This window comes from Mastacembelus armatus, chromosome 1 (assembly GCF_900324485.2).
Source record: "Mastacembelus armatus chromosome 1, fMasArm1.2, whole genome shotgun sequence".
NCBI lineage: Eukaryota > Metazoa > Chordata > Actinopteri > Synbranchiformes > Mastacembelidae > Mastacembelus > Mastacembelus armatus.
Window position 1 is genome coordinate 11126448 of NC_046633.1, and position 26976 is coordinate 11153423.

General features: G+C 41.0%; 4 protein-coding genes across 5 annotated transcripts; 1 reads left to right on the forward strand and 3 right to left on the reverse strand.

Moving 5' to 3' along the window:
- Window positions 1–24: 24 nt before the first annotated feature.
- Window positions 25–7582, reverse strand: zbtb5 (zinc finger and BTB domain containing 5). 2 transcript variants are annotated; one of them, XM_026302892.2, is made up of 4 exons: window positions 7125–7582; window positions 5776–5989; window positions 4760–5602; window positions 25–4334 (listed from the first exon to the last, which is right to left on the reverse strand). In XM_026302892.2, the coding sequence occupies exons 2-4, from the start codon at window positions 5983–5985 to the stop codon at window positions 3168–3170; spliced, it is 2220 nt and encodes a 739-aa protein (XP_026158677.1). In that variant the 5' UTR covers window positions 5986–5989; window positions 7125–7582; the 3' UTR covers window positions 25–3167. The 2 variants fall into 2 exon arrangements, with proteins under 2 accessions (XP_026158677.1, XP_026158676.1); XM_026302891.1 differs by lacking the exon at window positions 7125–7582 and having other exon boundaries at window positions 5776–6181.
- A 70-nt stretch (window positions 7583–7652) lies between these two features.
- Window positions 7653–11355, forward strand: polr1e (RNA polymerase I subunit E). Its single transcript, XM_026302893.2, has 12 exons — window positions 7653–8184; window positions 8479–8582; window positions 8727–8803; window positions 8899–8984; window positions 9123–9178; window positions 9274–9418; window positions 9530–9640; window positions 9733–9829; window positions 9916–10046; window positions 10545–10626; window positions 10739–10870; window positions 11079–11355. The coding sequence occupies exons 1-12, from the start codon at window positions 8109–8111 to the stop codon at window positions 11242–11244; spliced, it is 1263 nt and encodes a 420-aa protein (XP_026158678.1). The 5' UTR covers window positions 7653–8108; the 3' UTR covers window positions 11245–11355.
- Window positions 11356–11502: 147 nt separating this feature from the next.
- fbxo10 (F-box protein 10) lies at window positions 11503–18672 on the reverse strand. The gene is made up of 11 exons (XM_026302890.1): window positions 18455–18672; window positions 17426–18049; window positions 16128–16946; window positions 15764–15913; window positions 14910–15046; window positions 14331–14401; window positions 14033–14185; window positions 13580–13924; window positions 13172–13482; window positions 12871–13058; window positions 11503–12282 (listed from the first exon to the last, which is right to left on the reverse strand). Exons 2-11 carry the CDS (start codon window positions 18008–18010, stop codon window positions 12102–12104), a joined length of 2940 nt encoding a protein of 979 aa, XP_026158675.1. The 5' UTR covers window positions 18011–18049; window positions 18455–18672; the 3' UTR covers window positions 11503–12101.
- A 4186-nt stretch (window positions 18673–22858) lies between these two features.
- LOC113127681 (interleukin-8-like) lies at window positions 22859–24945 on the reverse strand. The gene is made up of 4 exons (XM_026302363.1): window positions 24491–24945; window positions 24137–24269; window positions 23891–23977; window positions 22859–23312 (listed from the first exon to the last, which is right to left on the reverse strand). Exons 1-4 carry the CDS (start codon window positions 24540–24542, stop codon window positions 23276–23278), a joined length of 309 nt encoding a protein of 102 aa, XP_026158148.1. The 5' UTR covers window positions 24543–24945; the 3' UTR covers window positions 22859–23275.
- Window positions 24946–26976: the final 2031 nt, after the last annotated feature.

The window sequence follows — 26976 nt, forward strand, 5'->3', positions numbered from 1 at the left end:
ATAAAACTGTCACCAGCAGCAAAATGAATGTCATTGTTTTTTATTCAGTCTATACAACAATTGAACATACTATACAATCTCCATACCCTTTAACAGTAGAGACAAACACTTACTCCTCTCATGGTTACACTGTGTTAGATATGCAGAAACGACAGAAATCTTTCAGATTTGGCATAACAACAAAAGCCCAGCTTTTCAAGCTACAGGGCATAAGGCAGTGATTTTAAAAATCAATTTAGGCCTTTTATGTCATTTTTAACATTTTGGCATATTGATACAGAGATAATAGTCAGTGCATTTTTTCACAATACCTGTTGAGGAAACAGTGTTAGAAGACAGCACCATGCAAAATTTCCTAACAGGCCACTGCATGAGTCATGGAAGCCATTTGGGAGGACCACAGTTCTCTTTCACTTCTGCAACTCTGCAGAGACCATAATCCAGCTTTCTCTTTCAGTGATGAAAGCAGAGGCTGAATATGAGTGGGTAATACAGAGGAAGGGGTCTCATACTTTAAACTCTGTGTGGCCAAGATTTAACAACTTTACCACTGATTCCAGAGTGCCAAGAATTACAGGGCAAACATTACATCATCTTCTGTTGACATGGAGAACATTTTCCAAGGCAATTATTCTTCAATGAGACAAAATGTCACAATTATCCATCAGTAAGTGTTAAAGCTGTTGTTTTGTATAAGCTAACAGTGTAATGACTCTACAGTACAATAAGGTGTCAATGATAAATGTAAGTAACGATCATGTGGTGCTCTGACAGTGTAAGTGACACAATACAGCAAGCAATATTGTACACAAAAGCAAACGTACATAAAGTGTTATCCTTTGAGTTCACTAAAACAGAACTTTACAACACTGCATGAACACTGATTTCAATTAACCAACTTCCTACCAATGACGCCACTCTTATTTACAACATGCTGGAAGTCAGGCATCCCATAATGGGTTGATGTAAAAATGTTATTTTCTATAAGATGATAAGATTTCATGACAGCATGTTGGTTCTCTGAGTTTTGCACACGGAGTGTGAAATATTCCTCTCAAATTCAATTATATTCCAGTTTGGCAGCTTAGAGGAAATGCTGTATGATTGACCGCCCCCCAAAAATGGTTAGTGTAAATAGATTAAAAACAAAACAAAACAAAAAAAAACATAAGAGGTGGTAGAACTGGATAATCGCAATACAGCAAAGTTTTCATAGTTGAAACATTCCAGAAAACATATTAGCTATAAAAGAGAAGGATTTGTCTAAGTGCTTTTGTAACAGATACAACAATACATGTATAAAGAGACATGTATAAATCACTGATATCAAGTACAGTAGCAAACCCATACACAATGTTTAGTTGTTCATGATTTTTGTCTCTTATCCAAGAAAAAAATTATTAATCTAACCACAAATCTGCAATATTTACATTTCTAAAACAACTTTTCAACACGTGTTGAAGTGTTCTTCCAATGACCCTGCCTCTCAGAACACATCCATGTACATATACTGTACACACACATACACATACACATACACACTGTGGCCGGTCAGTAAACTCGTGAGCCACAATGGAAGTTTTTCTGGTTGTTCTCGGTCAGTAACCAATACGCAGGTAAAGTCACTTAGTGTTGTATCTTAAATTGAACATTTTAACAAATTAACAAAAAAAAAAACTGCATTTATGCCACTGTTAAAAATGCAATATTATACATAGGTATCTTGGTTTTTGCAAAAGAGTCTAGGGTCCAGCAAAATGTGGATTATTTTCCTGGTATAAATGTTGACACTCTTTCCCTCTGTCATTGCTCTGACAATTATGGTTCCCTCAACAAAACATCTATGTTAAGAGCTTCGACAACTACAAGAGGTTCATTAGAACAATTCAAAGTTTCCCATTTCTGCAAAACTACTTCTTGACAAACCACATGTATAAGTACATCAGAGATTTATTGTCAGTCACATGACGTGTGAAGGTCATTGTCATTGCAAACTGAACTACTTTGCCAACTATCAGACATATTCTCACCTTCAACTGAGCTCAGCAACACAACTGACAATGGTCATTCAAAATTGATTGAACTGAGGTCAAACATCTGTTCACTATGTTTGAAAAAAAAAAAAAAAAAAAAAAGATCAGACACTGAAAATGCTGAACTGTTTTCTGGACAGCAAAAAGTGCTTTAGGTTAAAACTAGACTAGCAGTCCTGGCGACACTTCACCTCTCATTCAAGCGACTGGTAGAGTCCAAGGCATTTAACCTCTAAGTGTTATACTTTTGGATATACCATCACCTGGTTGACTAATAATATCCATAGTTTTTTAAACAGCTCCTGTCCTGGTTGAGAATTCTTTCAAATTCCATCAGTTCAGTAAAATAGGCTTATGTTACTTCATCATTTGATATCATCTTCCCTACATACAGGGTGAAAATGAACCCTACATGCTCTGTACTTTTACTGCTCAATGAATCATGAAGTCTATTAGCCTGCTCTTGAACATAACAAGGCAGAGTCAATATGCACAATAAGGACAGTCTGATGTAGGATGCTGCTACATGTTTTACAAATGTGCAATGAAATTTTACAAATGTGCAATGAACAACACTATTTTACATCATATCCATCATAATGATGGTGCTGCACGACTGCAGATTGAGCATAATAATGATTAAATCTGTTTCCATAAGTGTACCACAAACTACCATTCTGCAGATCTACATTTCACTTAACAAAAGTGCTGACTGTTCTTCAAAAACACAATATAGCCAACTTTAAAAGTCAGTCCGAGACTGGCCTGGGCCATATGGAAAGTCCATGGGCTGCATGTATTCACAATAATGAAAAAATCCTCATAATCATTTGATATTTCTACATGGGAATATACATCTGTGGTATGTTATAATGACTCCATTGTAGTAATAAATGTGGTGTTTTTGCAGGTCCTATAATGTTTCTACAGGATAAATGTGTTTACACTAACTTCTACTGCCTTGATGGATATGCAAATGCATGATTACATTGTCAACCCTATCTTTGGTCTGTGATCAGAACCTGGTTAGTTTGGATAAAACGGCTGATCGGATTTGGCTGCTTTTAGGAATTTAAACTCAGCCCATCACTGACTGCATTCGTCCTAATGGCTCAGTCTACTTTAATCTCAGCCCTATAACAAGGCATTGGACATGTTACTGTTCTGCCAGCGCAGACAGGTGGTCTTGGAATGCTTGTATAAGTGAGACGACTGGCTAAAGCGCTTTCCACACTTGAGACAGGCATAGGGTTTCTCTCCAGTATGGACGCGGATGTGTTTCTTGCAATCGGTCAGTGTTAGGAAGGTTTTACAGCAGATTTTGCAGGCGTATTTCCGAGCTCCCTCGACAACCAGGACGTTGTGCTCTGACAGAGCCTTCTTGCACTTAGACAGGACGTCTGCTGAAGCTCGGGTCAGCTGAGGGGGGAGGGATGTGGGCCTGCCACTGTTTATCTCATATCCACCACTTTCATTGAGAAGCAAGGGACTTGCCAGACTTGAAGAGGAAGAGGCGGCATCCTGGAGGACACCACAAACACCTTCGTCTCCTCCCATGCTGGAGGTCATTTTTGGAGCAATACGTCTATAGCCTGGATAGCCAAGAGCAGCAGTGGTTGCTCCTCCAGCCCCTCTTGAAGGTCGCCCCAGAGAGTGAAGTCCAAGACTGGAGCGCTGGAAGTCCAAAGCAAAGGGATCTACCTCTCCACGTCCTCCAGGCGCACCTCCCCCACTTCCTCTGGAGTTCCCCAAACCATCATGCATTGGGCGGAGGAACAGAGAGTCGGGCTGTAGATTGTCTCCAAAACCATTTCGATTCTCACCACTGAGTGGAGCTGACTGCAAAAGAGAAGAAGCAGCAGAGCCAGACGGCCCTGCAGCTTCCTGTCTCAGCAGGAAGTGATGTGCTACTGAATCCCCAGTTGTTGTGTTAGGGAGCTCGTCTTCACTTGTAACCAACCCTGTGCCGCCACTTCCGAAATCCTTCTGGCTAAGGAAGCTGGAAATACTAAAACCAGGTTTGCTATTTAAACCATTATTACACCCAAAACCTCCTGTGACTCCAGCCCCTCCCATGCTGCTCTTGAGGAGGAGCTGAGAGTTGGGTTTCAGCAGAGAGTCAGAACTGGTTTGAGGTTCAGAGGTGAAGCTGCGGTCGCTGCTCTCTGGGCTCAGTTCCACCTTCTCCTCCTCCTCCTGACCCCCGGGCTCGGCCGGGTCGCTGCCTTCAGCCTGCGATGTGACATCGCTGATTTCATCTGTCGGCTCAGGTGAGCTCAGCGGCTCTCGTTTAACCACCACCTGTGGGAAGCAAAGGTGAAGTTTCATCTGGGGCAAAGTGAGTTTTTGAGTTTTAAAGATTCAAGGAGACTGCAAAAACAGTGAGCAAACTAGAGCCACAAACTGGTATATACCAATGATTTTAGAAAACCTGTCATATTTACCAGTCTACATGTAAGGTCTGCCTTTCTCTGTTGCTACTAACAGTTGACATCCTCTATTGTATTCAATTCTTTTGAGCACTGCCGTGTGAGGGTGCTGACAGTGCTAATGATCACATCTTATGAACACACGCCTCCTTCTGCAAAGGTTTTCAATTTGTACAGTTGCCAATTTGACTCAAAAAACTAGTATACCCTTGCAGGTTCAGGATAAGAATGTGAAAATGTTCTTGCATGAGGCAAACCTAGAGACCAGTGACCCAACAGCAGAAGCCTCAACTTTACCTTCTGTTCCTGTTCTTCGCCCTCCTCCTCCTCCGTCCCTGATTTGATCTTCACCCCCGCTCTGTTGTCCTGATGGTCCTGGTCATCCATGTCTTCCTCCTTGCTCACCCCTCCCTGCATTCTCCCCAAGTCCTCCCCTTCACAGTGTCCACTGTCTGACTGCGTGGGCATCTGAGGATCATCTTGGGACACCCCTACTAGGCCAGTGATCGCAGCATCCAGTTTTGATTCATCCCCCATCTTGTGGGAGTCGGGAGAGAGCAGTGCTCTTTCTTCTCGGTCTGCATTCACCTCTTCTTCTCCTAACAACCCCAGGTTAGAAGCAGAGGGGCGCTGCCTCTGCCTGGGTCTTTCCTCCGACAGACCCAGCACAAGAGAGGGCTTGCGTTTATGAAAGCGTCTGATTGGGAAGGAAGCTCGCTGTTCCACCCTTCTACCACCAACTACATTTCCCACCCCGTCCTCCTCCATCCCACCCAAAGCGGAGCTCACTAAGCTAAGCCCCAGCTGTTGCAGCAGGAAGGAGCGCTGCAACTTGGACGTGGCAGCATTTGCTGTGAGGTTAGCGTTAGCTGCTAGAGTAGGGTTCATTGTTAAGTCTCCTACTTGCTGCTGCCTGTGCCTCTGCTGCTCCTGTGGAGGGTGGTGATGGGCGGGTCTGTCCGATGAAGGAGACATAGGAAGGGTCCGAGTGGTCAGGTAGTGTTTGCAGGCCTTGACTACATTGTTGAGGTGCAGATGTGATGCTGCAAGGAGGACATCCATGACGTTGCTCTCCCCCAGCATCAATGTTGACGTGTACATCATGTCCACCAGAGCAGCAAAAGCTTCAGCAGTCACCACCTGAAAGTAAACCAGTGGTTGTTTGATCTCGTTGGCACTGTTTGAAACAGTAGCAAGACACACTTTAAAATATGTCAGGAGTTTTTACCGACTGACACTTTGTAACTGTCATAGCTATGAACCATTATATTATTATTATTATTATTATATTAATAACATCTTAAGAGTCAGACCTCGCTGTCCAACTGGATCATGTTCATGCTAGCATCTCCTTCTGCAACAGTGAACAGGGCTCTGAAGTGGGTGCTGCAGGCTGCCAGTACTGAGCGGTGGGCCTTAAAGTGTCGGCTGCCCACCACGATGACACAGTCGCACAACTGACCATGGACACGTTGATAGTTTAGCTGCTGGAAGATCTGCTCAAAGTGGCCTGGGAAATCCATGACCCTGAAAACATTCATAAGCATAAGTAAAAAGGTTAAGGGGGTATCAAGGTGGTAAGGTAAAAACACATGACAGACAATTACAGTGCTAAAATGATTAGTCCATTGACAAAGATTAATATTTGCTGAATGCAGCTGCGACTGGCAGCATGGTGGTTGGCACGGTTGCCTCACAGCAGGAAGGTTCCTGGTTCGAAATCCAGCAGGGGCCTTTCTGTGTGGAGTTTGCATGGTCTCCCTGTGCTTGTGTGGGTTTACTCCAGTTAGTCCTGTTTCCTCCCACAGTCCAAAAACATGCATGTCAGGTTGATTGGTGACTCTAAATTGCCCATAGGAGTGAGTGTGAGTGTGTGTGGTTGTTTGTCTCTATGTGGCCCTGTGATGGACTGGTGACCTGTCCAGGGTGTACCCCTGCCTTTCACCCAAAGAGAGCTGGGATAGGCTCCAGGAGATCAATGTGATCCTGGTTAGGAATAAGTGGGTATAGATAATGGATGGATGGTTATAGATAATAGATTAATGGATGGATATGTTTTAGTTATGGACTAGTGAAGCAAAAAAAACAGCATACAGTTAGCCTCCACAGATTATATGACCATAGAAATACCAGTAGTTGCAGCCTGAGGTAGTAGTATGACGATGGAGGCCGAAAATGAGGCCAGGGAAGGAACAGATGGGAGTGAATGTGAAGGTTAAGACATGTTTTTTTGTTGTTTTTTTTTTTTCCTTAGCTTGACAGTGCGATGAAAATGTTACGTAGGCAAAATGAAAAGAATAAACATAAAACTGTACTGTTGTTTTTGCTAAAAGGCTGTGGCCCTGTGAATAAAACAGTATCGGGGAGATTGACGTTTTTCATTGATCTACACCGAGAGCAGTGTTTTCCAATGGCTTCAGTTCCTCACTAGAACATAACACAGGGTGAACAAGCTGGTCCAGCTCTTTGAGGTATGTGTCGTTATTTATAAGTGTACTGATAACACAGGAGCTACAGAGCAATTAGCAATGTAATTACATTAGATGTGCACTAACTACACGGCCTGCGACTCAATCCTGACTAGCACGGGTCCATGTAAATAATTAAACCAACTACAGCCACAGCAGATTGTTGTCATGTTACATTTGAGATCTGACGTTACCTTGACTTTTCCAAGCGTAGGTGACAAGAGACAGGGCCCTGACCAGGCTATGGGTAGCTGGCTACACAGCAGCTACAACACAAAACATACGGTCACCTGGGTCGAAACAGCGTTTTTAAGGCTAAACGTAGCTACGACGAACTAACGTTTCTCCCGTTAAATGTCCTAGCGTTACGTCGCTGGCGGTCCACTATGGTTACTAACAGTTTAGTCGTGTTGAACGGTCTGTCTGTGGGGCCGAAAGCTGCCCGGGATGTGCGCTCACGGTGACCGGTTGTCTCAAGCATCTGGAAGCGTCTGAGTCTCATCCCCCGGGCACACTCGGTTGTATCACACAAGCTAATACGACTGATGCTGACTGAGGGTAATTATCCGGGCTCCGACATGCCTGTGTTATTATTTCTAATAATTTTCCAGCTCAGACAGGTTTTCCCAACCAGACTCACAAGGGGGCGCTGTGCTTCACTGCCACGCCGAAGTGGAGAGCTGCGGTTCCTGGGCGCCACCGCAGGGTGGCGCTGCTGCGACACCAGCCCGTACCCAAAGACTGAAGACTGTGTCAAGATAGGCTCCTTCCTGCCACTAGCTTCTCTTTTAACACATCGCTTCATATATAATATGAATAGAGATAATACAATTAATAGTGCAGTGGGAATAGAAAAGCATTACTGTAAAAAAAATACTACAACTTTATAAAGATAAAGAGCAAAATAGCATTATACAAATTATATAATAAGTATATGACCGTCTTATTAACTGCCAGCTACCACTACTAGCTGATAGCCTTTGTAAGCAGTAAATATCTCAACCAGATATAAATCCCTTCAGATTTTTCCAGTGTTCAAGTGCAAATAGATCTAGTTCAAGAATACGGCTAGACCTTTCCACCCTGCTTGCCCAAACCTTGGGGATTTAGCCTGAACGTGAATCTTGGCGAAGATGGAAGTACGGAGGAGTGAACCTTCTTGCCTCACCTGAAAACACATGACAACATCCATGGCTGCCTCCTGCTCGCTAGTGTGTTGTGAAGAAGAGACAGAGTCTGATCAAGCGGTTATAGGTGACTATATTTTACTTGTCGAAACTTTTCTAGATGAAAATGCAGATTTATAATCGTGCTGTTAAATATTAACCATGTTTTGTAAAAACATCTATTTGTATTGCGCACGTGGGTGCTCGCTGCAAGGCTACTTTAGTTTGGTGTTGTCTGGAGTGATGGCCATGTGAGTTGAGTTAGTTTTAAGGTTAAAAAGATGCATAAATGAAATCCACACATGTAAATGAACACAAACGCGTTTTTGATGGTGTTAATCGCTGGTGTCCACAAGATCTTCATTTTGTCTCTATGTCACAGTCCGCTTTTCAAACGGAAGACTCAAAAATGCAGACAAACTGGATTTCGCCATGTACAAGAACACAGATGAGAACAACCCCAGGAAAAGGAGCAGGCGGATATTGGTGAGGAAGATGAAAAACTACCTTCATCCTCTGTGTCATGCATTTCCACTCTACCTCACATCAATCAGATGACTCTTTCAGCTTGGGCTTACTCTACCTACTGCTCAAGACTTTTGCTTATGGTGTCCCCTGTCCTCTATCTAGGTTGCTGAATCTGAGAGACTGTCCTATGTTGGCAGTAATTTTGGAGCGGGGTCACTGAAATGCAATAGTCTTTGCAAGTAAGTCGTTTGAGCATATTTTGAGAAATCATGACTAGGACCACATCCACTGTGAAGAGGATTCACCTTAAATATTCTATTTGGTGTCTGTTCAGATACTATGTTGGCGTGTTGAACAGAAAGACCATGCAAATGGAGTTGCACCATGCCCAGCTCTTCAACATGCAACCTGTTCTACCAGGTAATGGGAAAACAGGCATCCATGCCACACAGCCACATCACTATCTGTTGAAAGGGAAATGTTTAGTACTTTGTTTATAGTTACTTTTGTTTGAGGTTTTGTCATTGAAAATTTTCTTATATTATTATTTTTCACCAGGAGAGACAGCAGCGGCTGCAGAAACTCAGGACTCTACTCAGTCCTTCAGAGACAAGGTAGTGGATTTGTCCTGGTTTGTCTCTAATTAAGAAAGAACTGGAATAAAACAAGAAGATGCATGGTTTTAATTGTAATTGTATTTTCTCTTTAGGTTGATTCTTTGATTGAGGCGTTTGGCACCAACAAACAGAAGAGAGCACTGACGTCCCGCAGGCTGAATCAGGTGGGAAGTGATACCTTGCACAAAGCAGTGGCAAAGGCTGCCAGCAGTGTGATCGATCAGAAGGGTTTGGAAGGTAAGGTCTGGCAGGATGTGTTGACGTATTTCTCTCCATGTGAGCTGTTTTTTGTATCAGTGTGTTTCTCTCTTTTTTTTTTTTAATCGTTTTTCTTTTCTCTGTTTTCAGTTCTACAGCAGGAAGTGGCTGAGACAGAGTCCCAAGGAGACCTGGCTCTCCACCTGCCTCCTTGCAACGCAAATGCAGACAGACCTGAAGACATCTACTCGTTTGATGATCGTATCTTTCATCAATTTTATGTGTATTTTTTTTGTGTCACTGAGGTAATGTAAGAATTTGTTTGGGTTTCCATCCTTAATTGAGATCCACAGTCTTGAGCCCAGTGGAGTTTGGTACTTTGGAACAGGCTGGTTCCAAGATGGCAGCACTCACTCCTGAGGAGCTGAAGAAGATGAGAGATGATGCAGGGTAGGGTGGAGCGCAGAGGTCACACTTGCTGAGACATTTTTAAAGCTGCCATGTGCATTTCCTTGATTTCTAATTTCTTTTTTAAGGTGTCTGTCTGTCGTGAAGCACCTAGAGAACCTGCCAGCTGAAGGTGAAGCGAGAGATAAAATAGCACGCTGCGCTTTTTACCTCTCTCTGCTTCTCAAACTAGCACGGCAGAAGATCGTCTCACACAAGAGTGAGTAATGTTGTTTACTTTCTTCATATAGTCCTCAACAGAAAAACTTACATATTTATTTGTTCTGATCTGCACATTCACTTTAAAATAAAATAATAGATACAACATTAGAGAATTATGGGGTTTAAATTTGAGTAGTTTTGTCAATACCAATAGAGCAGTATTTGAGATACCCTGCAGGCATACGTGTTTCCTTGTCATAACCTTAGAGGAGTTTGGGGCCCACTTTGGGCCCTAAGTGTTCAAATGGTTATATATATATATATCCCACAGAGTTCTTTCTATACTGATGCAAACCTGCTCAAATTAAAGCAGAGACTTGGGCCTATTGATGTGGTATCCATTATTTTATTTAAAACTAAATATGCTGAAGGACAGAGCCTCAACCACAAAATATGTAACTATCCAAATACATATGGCCTGGACGGTATGTCAGCAGTACTCTGTGCGTCTTCTTCTGGGACCAACGCTTACAGTCATTTATGTTTATATCTACAGTCTGGCAGGAATCAGGCTGCCCTCGCATCCTTCAGAATAAACTGTTCAGAACATTCACTGTGGAAACTTTCAGCAATGGCAGGTATGATGATGGGAATTTCGTACATGCTGGTTTTTTTATTATAACATTCACAGGGAGTACATTTCCTATGCAGTATCTTTTAAGCACATACAAGTTTAACTACATCTTTTAGGGTCCAGAACATAGTGTCAACATCGATGCGTGTCAAATTAGCAACTTACTCATTGGCCCTGCTGCTGCACATGGGTCAGATGACTGCTGATCTCACATTACTGCATCGTGACCTGGGAATTACAGAGGCCAGGTAAGAAAAAAAGCCACGTATCCATTCTTACATGAGGACTTTAGCATGTGTACTGTTTTTTAATGTGAACCATTCTTAAGGTCATTGGTGTTGTGACTCATCCTTGTATACTACTGTAAATATTTTTTCAGGCTGTGAATTGTACTATTCTTGTTATATCCAACTGGTTATCACAGCACTGTCACTGTAACTCATGCTTTTTCTATAGGATGACTGAAATTGCAAAGTCAATGGGACTAACTCTCACTAGACCAGCCCGGGGGAAGAGTGATGAGGGTGAGCTGCGAGACGAACACAGGCGGGCCTCTCTTGTTCTCCCTCTGGTCAAATACGAGCAGTCCACAGAGAGACGCAAACGCAAGAAAATGCGCTGAAGACTGATAGGAAAAGGCAAAAACTGAATAAAGAGGAAACAGTAGAAATTTTGAAATACCACAAAAGAGCTGTTTATTAATGTGTAGACAAATAAAGTTACATATGATGCTGTTGATGTTTAATATCTATGATAAAAAAGTGTAGTAATGGGCTGTAAACAAATTCTAGATGACAAAAACCATCTAAAACATAAAGGCCATATAGGCACACTTGGAGAAGTCACATATTGCACGAGTGTCTTTTGTATCTTTCAAGTGTGTGTGGTTGTGTCAATGTGCACCATGTTAATATCTGGAATGATAACCTCTCCCCCCTTAGTGAATTTCAAAGCTGATTTGCATCACATTTTAAGTACAACATGGAGGAAATGATATAAAAACAGACTAATCTGGAAACAGAAAAGCTTTGTATAAGAGGCAGAAGTTTAAGGTTGGCTTTCTTTTTTTTTTCTTGCATATACACCTCAAACTATGACAACTTCTTCCCTAGCTACATTCATTGATTTAAAAAGTCAAAAAAAGGCACAGCTTTATTTTGTAGCATGGTTGAAGCTGTCATCTGATTCCTTTGACTCCTGCTAGGATTTATAAATGTGCACCTCCTAACCAGCAAGTCTCAGAAGCTAACTCACAAAATTAAAGACAGCACAGCAGTCCTGCATGTTAAGGAGCATGATTAAGTTAAAGCTTTTGTATGGAAATTGATGTAGGGTGACGACAACACTTAAATGTGTTGTACTCAGGCTTCACGTCATTAGTTCGCATTTTGTAGGTTCAAAGTTCAGAGTGGTCCAAATGTATGATAATACACCATTTGGACAAGTCATTTATATGAGTTTGTAGGTGCTTGACAATATTCACAGGATGGAGCAGAACATGCTGCCACTGTGGCAACCGCTCTCCACAGTGGCGCTAATCCTGGTTGTCATGGAAATTCCAAGTCGGGAAGGATGCTGGGATGAGGAGAAGCCAGACGGGGAGCTGGCCAGTGGACGAGGAGGAGGGTTTTCTAAAACCCAGGGAGGAGCAGATGTACAGCTACAAAATGCAAAGTGATAAAAACAGTAAATATGATTTTTTTTTTCCAGACAGAAAATTCATACAAAAAACAGAAGTGATGCAGATGTTAAACCTGCAATTAATTATATTTATCATATATTTATAATATATTTGCACAACTAGTTGGTGTGAAGCAACATTATCATTCACTTGGAGTTTGATTTCTTCCAACCTGACAAATACAAGTCCAATATTAATGCTCTTATATAACTCTACCAGCTCCTGAGAAGAATATTCGGCTTGTGTTCACCAGTTAGTCAAGTCTGTCTGATGACTAGGATGACTGTAGTTGTTGCCACAGGGGCTTCTACAAAGTTCCAAATTAGAGTCTGAATACTGTCCTGTGCTGTATGTAGATTTCTGTTATCGTACATTATAATGTAGTGTCTGCAGCTTCATGTCATGTCAGATTGATTTGTCATTACCATTTGATCGTGTATTAAAAAAAGAACAACTCAAGCCCGTTCAAGTGTGTAAACAACAGAATAAAAGGAGAAAGAGTACAGAGACAGTAAAGCCACTGGTGGTCTTCAAATCTCTGGCACTTTCTGTTGGTTGCCTAGTTACCTGTTATTATGCCTTAGAATACTGTTGTTGCGCAACACACAGCTCTCGTTGTCAGGGTCCATATGTAGTAGTGTTTTTTTGTTTCCAGGGTGGCCTTGAAACAAGAGATTATCATGGATCACACCTTTTACTGGCCCTAGCACAGCAATGCCACAGCCCTGTGCTGGTTGGACACGGTTGCGCAGTACCTAAAGAATAAAAATCATTCATAAGAAACACACAATGACAAAAGTAATGCACAGTGTTATAACAAGTGTATATGAAATAAGTCTAATTGTGTTCATGCCTCACACCATCTCACCTTGATGTCAGCACTGCCTGACACCTGGACTCCATAACCACGGTTTCCAACCACATCATTCTCCACAATCTGTCCGTTACCACTGAAGCTGACACCATGGCCACAGTTTTCATAGATGCCGTTGCCTCGAAGTTCCACTCGGCAGTCTTTCTCCACTGTAACGCCACCTCGACCATTTTGAAGAATGCAGTTCGTAACCAGTCGGGTCAGCTGACTGCTCTGCAGCACAGCAATGCCGGTGCCATGGTTACTGTTAACTAGGTTAGCGAAAACATTCAGGGGCTCGCTGCTCTTTACGTAAAGTCCAACTGCTACAGAAAGGGGAAACAGAATGATGGAGTACATTAGAGATGGGGAGAAAGCGACCTTCGTTTACTCAACACCATTATACTCAGCAGGTGTGTTTACCTCCATTGTAGCTTATGCAATTGCTCTCCACCAGGGCCACACTGATGGAACGACGGGCAGAATGGCGCTCATCCTCGCTGTCCAGATCGCTCTCCCATGCAAACAATTCACCTTCTTCATTCAAGTTTTCCTGTCCTTCTCCTTCTACTCCCCTCCTTTCACCACCACCAGCTGCTTCTCCCCCAATCCCTTCCTGCCCTGGCCAGTTCCCCTCCCTGGGCTCAATGTTCTCTGGGTCTTTCCTGCAGAACACTGCCAGCCCATACATATAGTTATGGGTGATGTAGTTTCCTAGGAGCTGTGGGAGACTGGATGACATAACCCACACACCACAACCTTTGTTACCTGAAGAAAGGTATAAAGGAGAACCAAGAAAGAAAATAAAACATGTGCAATTGTTGCATATAAGTAGAGACTGATTCAGGATTCTGTTATCAGACTGAAATTACATACAGTAGATGTAGTTTCCTTCAATGAGTCCACGGCCTCTCTCTCCTACCACCATGCCATCTGAGTAGCCATAACAAATGTAGTTATTCCTCAAGATGGGGTCGCCTCCTCTGCGGATGTCCACCCCTCCCCACTGGTTCTCTCTGATTACATTCTCTGGAATTAAAATGAATTTATATATAAAAACCCAGTTACTAATTTAATTTAGTGCATAAAAGCCACAGCAATGGCGTACAACAGAGAACCTATCTAGCTTGGAATGTGTAACGTGGACAAAGATGTGGGACAGTCCCATACACACCTGTTATAGTTCCTCTGCCATTTTCATTTATAGCAATCCCTGCTGCCTGGCCTTGGAAGATGTGATTCCCACTTAAAGAGCAAGTGAAGAGAGAATGTAAGTAGGTAGGAAGCAAGTATTTAACAAGTTGAGGCGTTATGTCTATGCAAAGACACTAGACTGGGCTTGCTTGTTAATGATAGCAATTGCACCCCTAACTATACCTCTAATAACATGCTTTCACTGCAAAATGCTTGGCTATGTCTTGCAACATGGTCTATACCAAAGTACTGCAGCAGTGCGTGACTGTTAAGTTGCTGAAGTCAAGCTCAATATTAAGCAATACAATATCAAGTGTTTATATAAATGACATTTTAAAGGAAACGTGTGCTGTGATTATGGCCTGTTGTATTTGTGGTAGTACCTAATAATAATGTTTAAATTTGATGCATTAGAAACATGTATGCCCTGAAATCTTATCTTTCGTCTATGATGGAAAAAAATTATATGTTACATACAAAAATTTAATATATCCAAATACTGGGAAAATCAGGGAGGACCCATTCCTAGGAGGTTATGTGTTTGTGGAGTCCCACCTACCTGACCACAGGATTTCCGCTGAAGAGAATATATACGCCTGCTTCCTTGTTGTTATAGATCTGGTTGCTGCGAACTGAACCTTTCCCATTGCCAAGGACAACCACCCCAGAACGCAAACCACTATGTATCTTGTTGCACTGTGGAAACCAAAGACAAAATGTGACTGTAAAAATTGAGTAGAACTAGATGACCAAGCTAAGAGCAGCAAAAGTGTTGTTTTTACTTTAGTAAAAGTCCACATTAAGAATCCATCTGGTTTATTATGTACCCATCTTTGTTCTTAATGTCATAGTGAGTAAATTATTAAGACAGTCTGCAGTGAGATGATGTTGAAAGCTCTTGGACTAACTAGTAAATGGACTTTGTATGATTATTATGTATTGTTTGTATCAGTTCTGAATGTGGCAGAGTCCCCTATGCAACTGATTTAGCTTAAGCAGCATTCAGACCAAATGCTTGCACAATGTTTTCTGATACACAAGGACATGTCTAGGTTTAGGGTTTTTTGAGACTTCAGTGGGAGGTTAAAGGATTTGTCTAGTGTATATTATACATGCAGCTATATATCCAGTTTTGTTATAATGCAAACTGTTGATTTTATGAATTACTGCTACCCAAGAAAGAAAAGATATTACACATAAAAGCATTGTGCCCATATTATGCTGCACTGTCTTTGGTTTACTAACAGTATTAATTCAATATGCTTTTTGCTGCATACAGCTGTTCAAGATAATTTGTGTAGGAATAATGTAACAGTAATTTGCCCAAATAAATCGGATAGGTTTCTGAGGCTTACAAAACAGAATCTTTAAAAACAAATGATCAACTTTAATGGACAATGGAGCATCAGTTACCACTATTATGGGGTCAGCCCCTTTTCGGATGTCCAGCCCCGCCTCTCCATTGGAATGGATGTTGTTTTCTGCAATAAGGCCCTGAGCAGAGAGACGCAGGAACACACCTGACGCACGACACTCGCACACCTCGTTTCTCAGCATCACTATCTGAGGGTGGTCAGAGAAAAAGAGGTAGCTCGAGTAACACCATCAGTAGGAAAGTGCTGCTTAATTACTCATGATCTTGGCTATGTCCTTCACTTGAAACATTACCTAAATGACATTCTAGATGCAACAGCCACCATGCAATGGAAATATAATGTGTTAAATTACAATGAAATAACATTTTATTAGTCTGAAACTAAATTATAACTTTATTTACTGTGGAGTTCTGGATGCAGCGGACAGCATAGTTCAGCCCACGGAAAACATTGCCCTCTAGCCGAGCTTGTCCATAATTGGACAAGTGCACACCACCTTTCCCATCCCTGAAGAGGCAGCGTCTGAGGATACAACCAAGAGTAGAGGCTGCTAACATCTGTGCTTCTGGGTCCCTATTTAGTTCCTGCTGAAAAGTAAGGGGTTCAGGGATCACAGATGGGGGATCCGGGGAGGATGCCGGTGGCAGAGAGCCATCTGGCCGAGGCTTCAGCAAATGTGATAGTCCATGTTGGTCACATGGGAGTTTGTAATCCAGTGTTAATGGCTTTTTGGTATTTTTAGTTCCTTCTCCATCTCGGTTCTCCTCCTCTCCCTCACTCCGTTCACCATCGCTCCAACCACCTTCAATCACTGTGCCCTGACACACTGCGTCGACACCCGTCTTCCTCTGCCAATCCTCTATGCTCATATGCTCTTTTTTAATATTTTTAACTGGAGGCTGATGTCCACCAGTAGTGCAAACCAGAGGGTTACTGTTATCCCCAGACACACCACATGATGGGAACGTCCTGGTCAATGCAGCCAAGTATTTACAAGCCCAATTCCTTTCTGACACTGGAGGACCTTCAACAGTCACTGAAGCTGTGTCACTGCCCGAGAAGTCACAGCTGTCCAAAAAACTGATAACAACACCCAGCAAATGGGCAGAGCTGCCCTGTGAGAAGGAGCAGAACCGAGCCTGACAGGTTCCTGGACCACGGATTTGCAGCTGAGCCCCTTCAAAGTTGCAGTTATCTAGCTGGACGTGACCCAATGATGTCTAGAGTAAAGCAGGAAGAGAAGGTAATTCATCAAGAAAGAAAAAAATATGATTGGATCTGATTTAGTTAAGAAACTGTAGAATTTAGCAAAATAATTATAATAATTATTAGTGAAATAATGCTAACTGATCATCTTTCTCCAACTCAACCATTGTAATCAGATTTATGTTTTTTCTTTTGTGACAGTGCCCTGAAAGCTTCAGGATTTTGGACTACTGAATGACCAAAAAGCTATTTGAACAGATTACCCTGGGCATGACAAAATTGTGATGGGTTTTTCTCACTGTTTTGTGATATTTTATGGAAAATGATTCAATAATTCACTGAGAAAATAATGAACAGATTCAGTAAAAATGAAAATAGTTGTTGGAGCCCTACATGGGTGAGCAAACTAAGTTAAGTAACTTCATCAAGACCATACTGACAACTGTGAACACTTAAGAAGAGATTGTTGTCTGAAGAAATCATGTTACTTCACCTTGTAGACCACGGTGGAGAACCAGGGTGGCATGAACACCAGATTACACAGCCTGGCGGTGGGGCACTGCTGCTCTATACAAACCAGCAGTGCTACATCACCCAGTCGGCCCAGCCCGACCAGCTCCAAAGGAACCTTCAGTTTCACCTCTGCCTGCTCCTCATATACCCCTGGATGGAGAACCACACGGTCATATGGCCCCACTACCCCGAGGACCCCGCGCAGAGTCTCAAACTCGCACCCAGGTCCCACATGCCAAACCCTGCGGTCTTTTTGACGACGGAAAAAGACCAGGCATGCAGAAGACTGGAGCTCCATTCCAGTTTGAGCCCAGGTACGGGTGGCCAGGGCGTGATGCTTCAGTGCCTCCCTCCAAGACGGTGGGTCGAGATGGGGCTGACTGGGCCAGTTGGGGTGCCGGCACGCAGGGCATCCTAGGCAGAGTTGTCTCCAGCGGGTTTTATCCAGAGAGAGGATGAGCTCCCTCCAGGCATGGCATACCTGGCAGCAGCGGCCCAGGTCAGGGAGAGGCAGGTAAGCCAAAATAACCCTCCACAGCTCCACAGGGAGGCTACCCACCTCCATGGCAGCAGAGACTGAGGAGCACCGTGACGGCAGGAGCACCTGGAAACAGTCACAAGCAACAGGAAACCGCTAACAATGATACTCAACAATGACACAAGCAAAACAAACACACAACTGCCAATGCACTTAATATAGTCAAGACTAGCTAAACAATCAATCATACAACGTCCAGCTGCTACTATAACTCGCTACACTGTGTTTTTTAAACCACCACATAAAAATAAAAATGACGGACACGACGCCGTGGATTTTGTAACGTTATTGTCATTTTAAATTTACGTAACTCAGGCCTTCAGTATTGTGCTGAAAGTTTGCTGCAGCTGATGAAGGTTAGCTAGTTAGTTAGCCAGGTAGCGTTAACGCTAACCGTGAGGTTTTGGCGTAACTAACGTTAACGCTAGCTACGTCAACAAACAAACTGTCATTAAAGCATTACAGCCTTACCGTTTACCAGGCTGCCATAGCCGAATAAATCAATACACGTCGCTTCGATATTCAGAGCTACATGTCTGCGATAGCGACTTTGTCCTCAGTGCTCCCAGAGTTAATAACAACCCGTGATGACTGCAGATGTGCCACCGACATAACGGAGCTCAGACGTTTGCTTCCAGTTTACGGCAAGAGACCTCGAAACAAACACCTTCCGCTTCAGACAGTGGGCGGAAACTTTACAGAAGCCGGTGTCGGACACCGACTGATGGAGACAAACAAACAACCACGCGCGCGCGCGCACGCACACGCACACACGCGCGCGCGCGCACACACACACACACACACACACACACACACACACACACACACACACACACACACACACACTCACTCCTGTGGGCAATTCAGACCTAATATAAATGTTTTTGAACTGTGGGAGGAAAGCAGAGTTCCCAAAGAAAACCCACACAAGCAGAACATACAAACTCCACACAGAGAGGCCCCCGGCAGGTTTCGAACCAGGAACCTTCCTGCTGTGAGGCAACAGTGCTAATCACCAATTCACCATGCTGCCCTAGCACTAACATTTTTTTTTTTCCTAATTTCTCAATCCAGTCCTGGAGCAGGTATGTACAAACTTGTCCTTCAAAAGTAGGGAGATAATTGCCAAATAAAAAATAAATGAGTTGAGCATATCCTTGTATTTAAGCTTCTATTAAAATGTTCACAAAAGCACGGAGTGGATGTATAGTGCCGGAAATATTGTTGAGCAATATTCACAGCATTGTAATATACACACTGTGAGAATGGTTGCAGAGAAAACTCCTGTGTCATATATTATAGTACTCAGTATGGTGTTATAGCAGGACATAAGCTTTTACTGCTCAGTGGTGTCTGCCAAGTAAAATGACTGAACTTCACGGTATAATTTTTTCTTTCATTGGATTCCAAATGGCTGAGATGGTTGGACTGTTTGCTTTTTCTGATTAGATTTTTGGATGACTCAGTGTTCATATAAAAATTTACTGCAACTTCAAAATTACTTAATTACCTGTTTTAAAGCAGACAGTTATTTTTTTATAGCTAGTGCCCCAGGAAACAAAGTTAGGACCAGGAAACCCAACTCACAGACAGAGAAGAAAGATAAGAATTGAAGTTTACTTGTTATTGGATGCAGGTGAAAATCAAAAACAGGCACAAACAATGATTACAAAAGCAAATGAACAGACAAATATGTGGAAATTATTACAAAATAAGGAGTAGATATTGAAGTTTTTTTTTTTTTTTCCTCATTTAATAAACCTCTATATGGGCACCATTAGTTGCACAAAGCACATCAAAACGGTACTCGATTTCTTGCCATGTTCACTGTAGCATAGCCTCATCAATGGTGGCAATGGCATCAGTGATCTTTTGCTAATGTCCCGTATCTTTGTAAATTGTAAAGAGACTTTATGGAAACCCTGTATAATAAAATATGTAAACAGCTATGAGCTTGATGGTTTTCAGAACAAGCAAAAACTGGCAGGCAGAGGAGAAAAGTCTGGCATGGTTTGGATAAAAGTAAAACCCAATAACCTGGTGAGGAATTTAAAAAGATAAGCTGCTGCTAAATGATGAGGAAATAGTTCAAGGTTGTGCAGGTTTGTTCATGAGTCAGGTAAGGGATAATGGTGGGAATGATGGGGTCATTACAGGACAGGTGGGAGTGGCAGTATCCGAAATGACGAGAGACTTGATGCAAGGAAAAGAAAAAACAAAAGCAGATATGGACTTAAGAACTGGGCGGATGTTGTGACATACTGTATTACGGATTCGTTTATCTGCTCTCATGCTTTTTTTTAAATACTTTGATGTCATAAAACCAATTATAGGTTCAATAAATAAATTCACTTTTTTTTTTTTTTTTTACTAAAGAGCTGTCAAAGAAACTCTGAGACACAGGGGGACTGTTTATTTGTGAAGGTAGATGCAGATAATGCACATAATATTTATTAACTGTCATCTACTAGGAATAAATCGCAGCAAATAACAACATGCTAATGTGTTTTACTGGGAAATTTGCCAATCCTGCCTAATCAATAATATTTCACATTTTGTATTCTACAAAAACAGAACAAAAGCAGGAGCTCCATAATGTTGTTGTTGCTATGAATTCATTAGTCCATTAGTCCTGTTCAACTGGGTTTTACTACCAGATGAACTTTCTAAAAGTGTTATCCCTTGGCTACAGAATAACATGGTACATTTTACATTATGTCTGGAATTTATTTGGTACTACCTGAAATTCTGGGATTTCCACTTGAATGTGGGTTCTGACAGTGCTTTGCCTTGAGGCAAGTGTTGATTTGTTTTTTTGAGATGCTTCTCAGCTATTAATTACTTAGTAAAGCTACAGTAAATATTAGTAGCTTACATTTAGCTTAGCAGTGAGATGATAGATTCTATCTATTTATTTCATATATTTCAAGTAAATTAAAGAAAAGGTCAAATTCAGTTCACCGACTTTTGAATAAGCATCACAACAAAGATTACCTCTACATTTCCTTAGTAGCTTTTGCCAGAAACATCAATGCTGAAAAGCACAAACATTTTTTATGCTTTAATCTTTCTCACTAAAGATGAATTCTTAGATTGAAGACGATTGCACAACATCCAGTTCAGAAAGAACTGCCATTGTTTACTCTTGTTAGAACTCAGCTGAATGTTTTCCTTGAAAGGATCCAGACAAATACTGTTTATCTTTGGGGAAATGCTACTCTAAAAGAATACAATGAGACTAACGCATTTTACAGCGACAGAAACTGATAAATAGTCTTGATGGTTTGCACTTTTGTCCAAGAGGTGGCGATATCCTTCCACTTAGAGTTTAATTTGACTCTGCAAGTATAATGTCACACATTACACAGTCTGGGACACATTGTTTAAAGTGCTGTTTTCCCATTTGTCTTTGTAGGATATTTACATTTTATTGTTTTTTCTCTATTACAAACAGAAAAATACCCCCCCCCCCCATGAACTGAATGAGAATGTTTATTGTGGAGTGGTCACAATGTTTATGTTGTTATTATGCATACATACAAAATGTGCAGGGACAGAGCAATTAAATGGGACACTAGGAGCTGTTACAGACAAACATTTTTTAAAATATGTTTTTTTTCAAAACATAATTTGGTGAGTTATATATTTTAAGACATATAATACACAGATCATGTCTGACCTCTAGAGAAGAATAATTTGGAATCCTGTTTGAAAATGTCAGGCTTAATGTGTATGAAGATTCTCAGTCATCCAGGTGAAGTTATCTAGAGGTTGAATCATGGCAACTGGACTTCTAGTTTTTAGGTCGAAACATTTCCCTACTCATCCAAGTGACTTCTTCGGTCTGAGGAAAAGCTGGAATGGGATCTCAAATTTATCATTCAGGTTGGTTTCACGCCACCCCTGGCCTAAATAGGGTTATTAAGTGATCAATGTATGAAGCAAGAGTAGTTAGAACCACAATCCTGGGTGGTCTGTCCAGTGCAGGGAAGAATTCTAAACAACCACTTAACAGTAGAATAGGCCAGTGAGTAGTGAGTAGTGAAATGTTTTAGAAGTCCAGTTGCTATGACTCACCCTCTTGATGTCAAGCTTATCATAGACAACATCATATTAGTCATAACATGTTTTGGTGATTGCCATTTCCATTTTTGTGGTTGATGTCATTTGATTTAAACAAATGAAGCAAGCTCAATTTTTCCTGTGTAGCAAACTAGATTCAAAGGTAGAAAAATAGCAAGCATTTTATGATACATTACACTGGAGGTCAATGTTATTTTCTCTTCTCAACAGTGTTGTTATTGCTAGATGTTGAACAAAACCACAATTATGATGCAAGTCTTCTTTGTGACTTAGGTTTCCTCCTTGCAAACCACTGCTCAATATTAACATTTAATATTAACATTAAGTGTAAGGTTGGGGCAGCACAGTGTTGCCTCACAGCAATGAGGTCGTGGGTTCGCAACCCGGCCTTTCTGTGTGGAGTTTGCATGTTCTCCCCGTGCTTGCGTGTGTTTACTCCGGGTAGTCCGGTTTCCTTCCACAGTACAAAAACATGTATGTCAGGTTGATTGGTGACTCTAAACAGCCCATAGGAGTGAGTGTGAGTGTGTGAGGTTGTTTGTCTCTATGTGGCCCTGTGATGGACTGGTGACCTGTCCAGGGTGTACCCCTGTCTTTCACCCAAAGAGAGCTGGGATAGGCTCCAGCAGATCCCTATGATGATGGTTAAGGAATAAGTGGGTATAGAAAATGGATGGATGGATGTAATGTTCTGTTAGAAAAACCATAATGTAGTCACAATGATGTTCTTAATATTTAATGTGAAAATGCATACATGTATTGAAAAAACATAGGCATACACATGACCATTAATTCAACATCAAATATAATATGTACTGTAGAAAAAAATCCAACAAAGCTGACAAATGGTAAAACAACAACTAGACTTGAAACATATTATAAATTGATACAGATACCAATGCCCTCCAATTGTCAGATACACAACTTTATGCATTACAACATAAGGAACAAAATGTAACAGACTATAGAATATTTGTTGTACATTCACGCTACTGTTATCTACAATTTCCAGCATCATTAATAACATAACACATTTTAATTGCTCAGTTCTTCAGAATATGTTACACTGTATCACTATGACTTCCTTTCATGCTGGCACTCAGGTACAGGTGATGTAGATGATTGAGGCACAGCCTCTTGTGTATCACTGTCGTCACACGAATCTTTCCCATCAAGAAAAACAAGGTCTTTGTGCTCCGTAAGCGCAATTTACACTTCAGTGTTTCTTTTCCTCCTAGGTGTGCGCCTAAAGAGAAAAAGTGTTCATAATAAGTGGGCTAGGCTAGCCAACTTTACTCACACAATGACAATGATACTGTTGGTAAACGGCTATGTCTCACCATGTGAGTCACAAATCAATTCACAGTCTGGATATATAAATTAATTAAAACATTTAGGACAATTTCAAATACAGTACAATGACTTCAAAAGGAATATAACATTGATATAATTGAATACAATTTTATTATTATTTTATTTTATTTTTCCAGTGTAGAATTTCCAGTGTAATGTAATGAGTTACACTGCTCCTTTAGTCATCTTAATGACTTAGTATTAACCAGCTTCTTGTTAACTACATCCTCTGCTACAGACATTCTCCTATTTCCCGGATGTATGAGTAAGATGTGTAAAAACAGATAATGATCTACAGTACACCCATTAATAATCAGATTTGACTTTCACTCAACACTAAGGTAACACAATACACGTCTTCCTCAGGCTGCACCCTTCTTTCCGGGCCGTGAATATATAAACAAATCAAATTCTCCTCAAATAAAGCAAACTTTTCACACATCAATAAAGTTAAAGTCAAGATAGACTTACTTAGCCTTTTTCTTCTGAAGCAATTTTTGAATCCATGGAGCATCAGGGTCCAGGCAGATCTTTTGCCCATCCTGTTTAAGAGTGGCACTGCAAGATCAAGGACAGACAATTAAACATAGTGTATTACCTGGTAATCTTATACTAGACTCATTAAGACACAATAACACCTCATGCTCGTTTTGAGTGTTTACTGAGGACAAATTAACAGAACAGCTGTTGAAATTTGGTCTCAGGGCATAATCTTACATAATCTCTGTGACTTCGCAGTGGGAGCTGGCAGGGAACACCTCCATCTTTCTTATAAAACGGCCAATGGGCTTTTTCTCCTTTGTGATGCATCTACATCGCAGAATCAATCCCTGATCTCCCTGACTGATACCTGAGGTAATAAGGGATTACAGAAGGCTATTATATCTGGACAGAAATAAGGTAAAATGTATTGTTGCTTGGTAAATGCAAACAGACACTTAACAAAAGTTATAGTATACATGAAAACATGAATGATGAAAACAAATGGAGTAAGGCATTACATTTACCTTTCCAATATAATATAATATAATCTGTAATCAATATAATATAGTCTGATCATAATAGACTTACCCTCGGGGATTATCAGGAAAAGCAGGAGTGCAACAGTAGTGATGACAGACATATCTGCTCTGAAGCTTGTCAGCAGACTGTAAACACTATTAAACTTTGCTGTTCCCTCCACAGCTGTAAACTGTGATGCAAGTTTGCTCTGCAAGTCTTTTTCTTCCTACTTTATTTGTCCCACCCTTAAAAATTCCAAGGAACTCAATTTGACATAAATACTCCCCCGAAGGAGGAGAAACTTGTGTATTTAGTGCAACTCTTGCAATCTTGCAAGAGTCAATGCACATTGATTGATTGATTACTGGTTGGGAGGTTTGACAGTAGGCGTCTCCACACTTTCTTTTGTTAACAGAATTATTTATTTATTTTACTATTATTTTTGCTTCATCAAGAATTTTTTATGTGAAAAATCACATGCCCTAAGCAAACTATCAAAATGTTTCCTTTTCAAGGTTTGGTGCTTAAATGCGAAAAACCTTTTTCCAAGAAAATTGACTAGGTATTGCTGCCAATTATGTTTTCAGGGATTTATCTGGCCCTCTTTAATTCAAGTGTAAGGTATTTCAGTATTTTAACTTCAGCAAGCCTTTTGACATCAACAACTCCACCTCTTTAAACAATTCACAGCAGAAGCATGAATCATTAATTTATTGGTGTTATAACACACATTTTAATTTTAATGTAAATATGCATTGTGCTAAGCCAAAGCTTAAGTATGTATTGTACTTGCAAATATAAGTTTAGAAGTCTTCACATATTTCATCTTTAGTTATTGTAGATGGGTAGGTTATGACAAGCCAGCTAACTTGCCCTGACTTGATGTTTAGTGTCATTATCCACATGAGGAATGTAAACTCCTGCAGGCCACTAAACCTAAGATAAATATTCCAACTCAAAGTCTTGTGTGAAGGGGGTAAATACCAGTCTTCAAATCTTCTACAAGCTGCTTGCAAATCCCAAAACTCACACACATTTTTCTGAATTCCCCAAAGAGTCACTTCCCCATACGAATAGTTCAACTCTGGTTCCAATGAAACTAATTGTCTGCTGCTGTATATATATCACAAAGGAGCATGCTTTTACATAGTCAACATAGTAATGGAATGTTCATGACTAATTCCCGGTTTTCCCGGCTCCTGTTTTCCTCCTTACTAACACACATTTGGTATCAGTGTATAGTATTGTGTTTTCATTCACGTGTGTTTGGTTTTTAAATCATACTTAATGACACTAGTGTGTTTTTTTGTATTTGTATTTCTCTAACTTCTCTAAATTTGCACTAAATAAAAGTACAGCTGAGGTTGGGTTTAATCATAGACCAAAACATTAGGCAAACTGACACGCTGACCTAATGAAGGCACTAAATGAAGCTGGAGGATCACAAGAGTTATTACAGTTTATCCTGAGGCAAATGTCTGGGAAAAACCTGTCCCATATTTTATCTCAGTTCATCTAACAGTTTTTTTTTTTTTTTTTTATGTTTATCCTAAAAAAACCCACAAAACCTGTCAGCATTAGAGTAAAGGTTAGGGGCATTACCCAAGTTATTAAACACAATTCTCTTAGATATTAAGCTCTGTACTAAAACTGTGTACAAGTCCACTAAGTAGATAATGATATATTTCACTAGACAAGTAAACTATTTGAACTGCTAACGGCAATGTCTGAAAAGAAGCTCAGTAAGATGATTAGGATTCATGCCATGCAGAGCCGTGCAGCGCTTGGCTCTGCAATGATGACAGGTTTAGGTCTGGTCAACGGGAAGTTTTGGAAAAACCAATCATGTGTATCATGCTGTCGAAGAAGATTTCGTTATACTTCCTCTGTGGCTGCAGTGCTTGTTTCCTCTATTGCATGTGCATATGTGTGTGTGTATGTCCGTGATCACGTGGGCAGCAAAAATGAAATGAAAAATGTAATCTTGCATGTTGGTTACAGTAATGAAAGTGTTGCTGATTTCCCATTGCTCTGATTATGTACATAGATATGAAATTCCATTAATGTACAAACCCTAAAGAAGGGGTGGCCAACCCGGGTCCTCGAGAGCCACTGCCCTGCTTGTTCTCCAACCTACCTGATTGGCTGAACACACCTGGTTCTGGTAATCAGCAGTAGGTAGTAAAGGAATAGTTGGAAAACAAGTAGGGCAGTGGCTCTTGAGAACCAGGGTTGGGATCCTGCCCTAAAGCATCTTGCTGTATTTTCTGTTTTAACAATTGTGTGATATTAGCAGAACAGAGTAAAACTAGGGGAAAACCATTAGTTGAAAATGATTATACAGTTCCTAATTTATGTTGTCACATGTCAAATATCATGACACTTTCGCTCATGTTATCACACACACACACACACACACACACACAACTGCTATTCATATTTTTCCATTGATGTTCAGTTTAAGCAACAATGACCACAAAGGGACATGTATCACTCCAGATGAGATTTGGCTATAACTTCTTTATTTTTGCTCCTGTTCAATAAAGAAATGACTT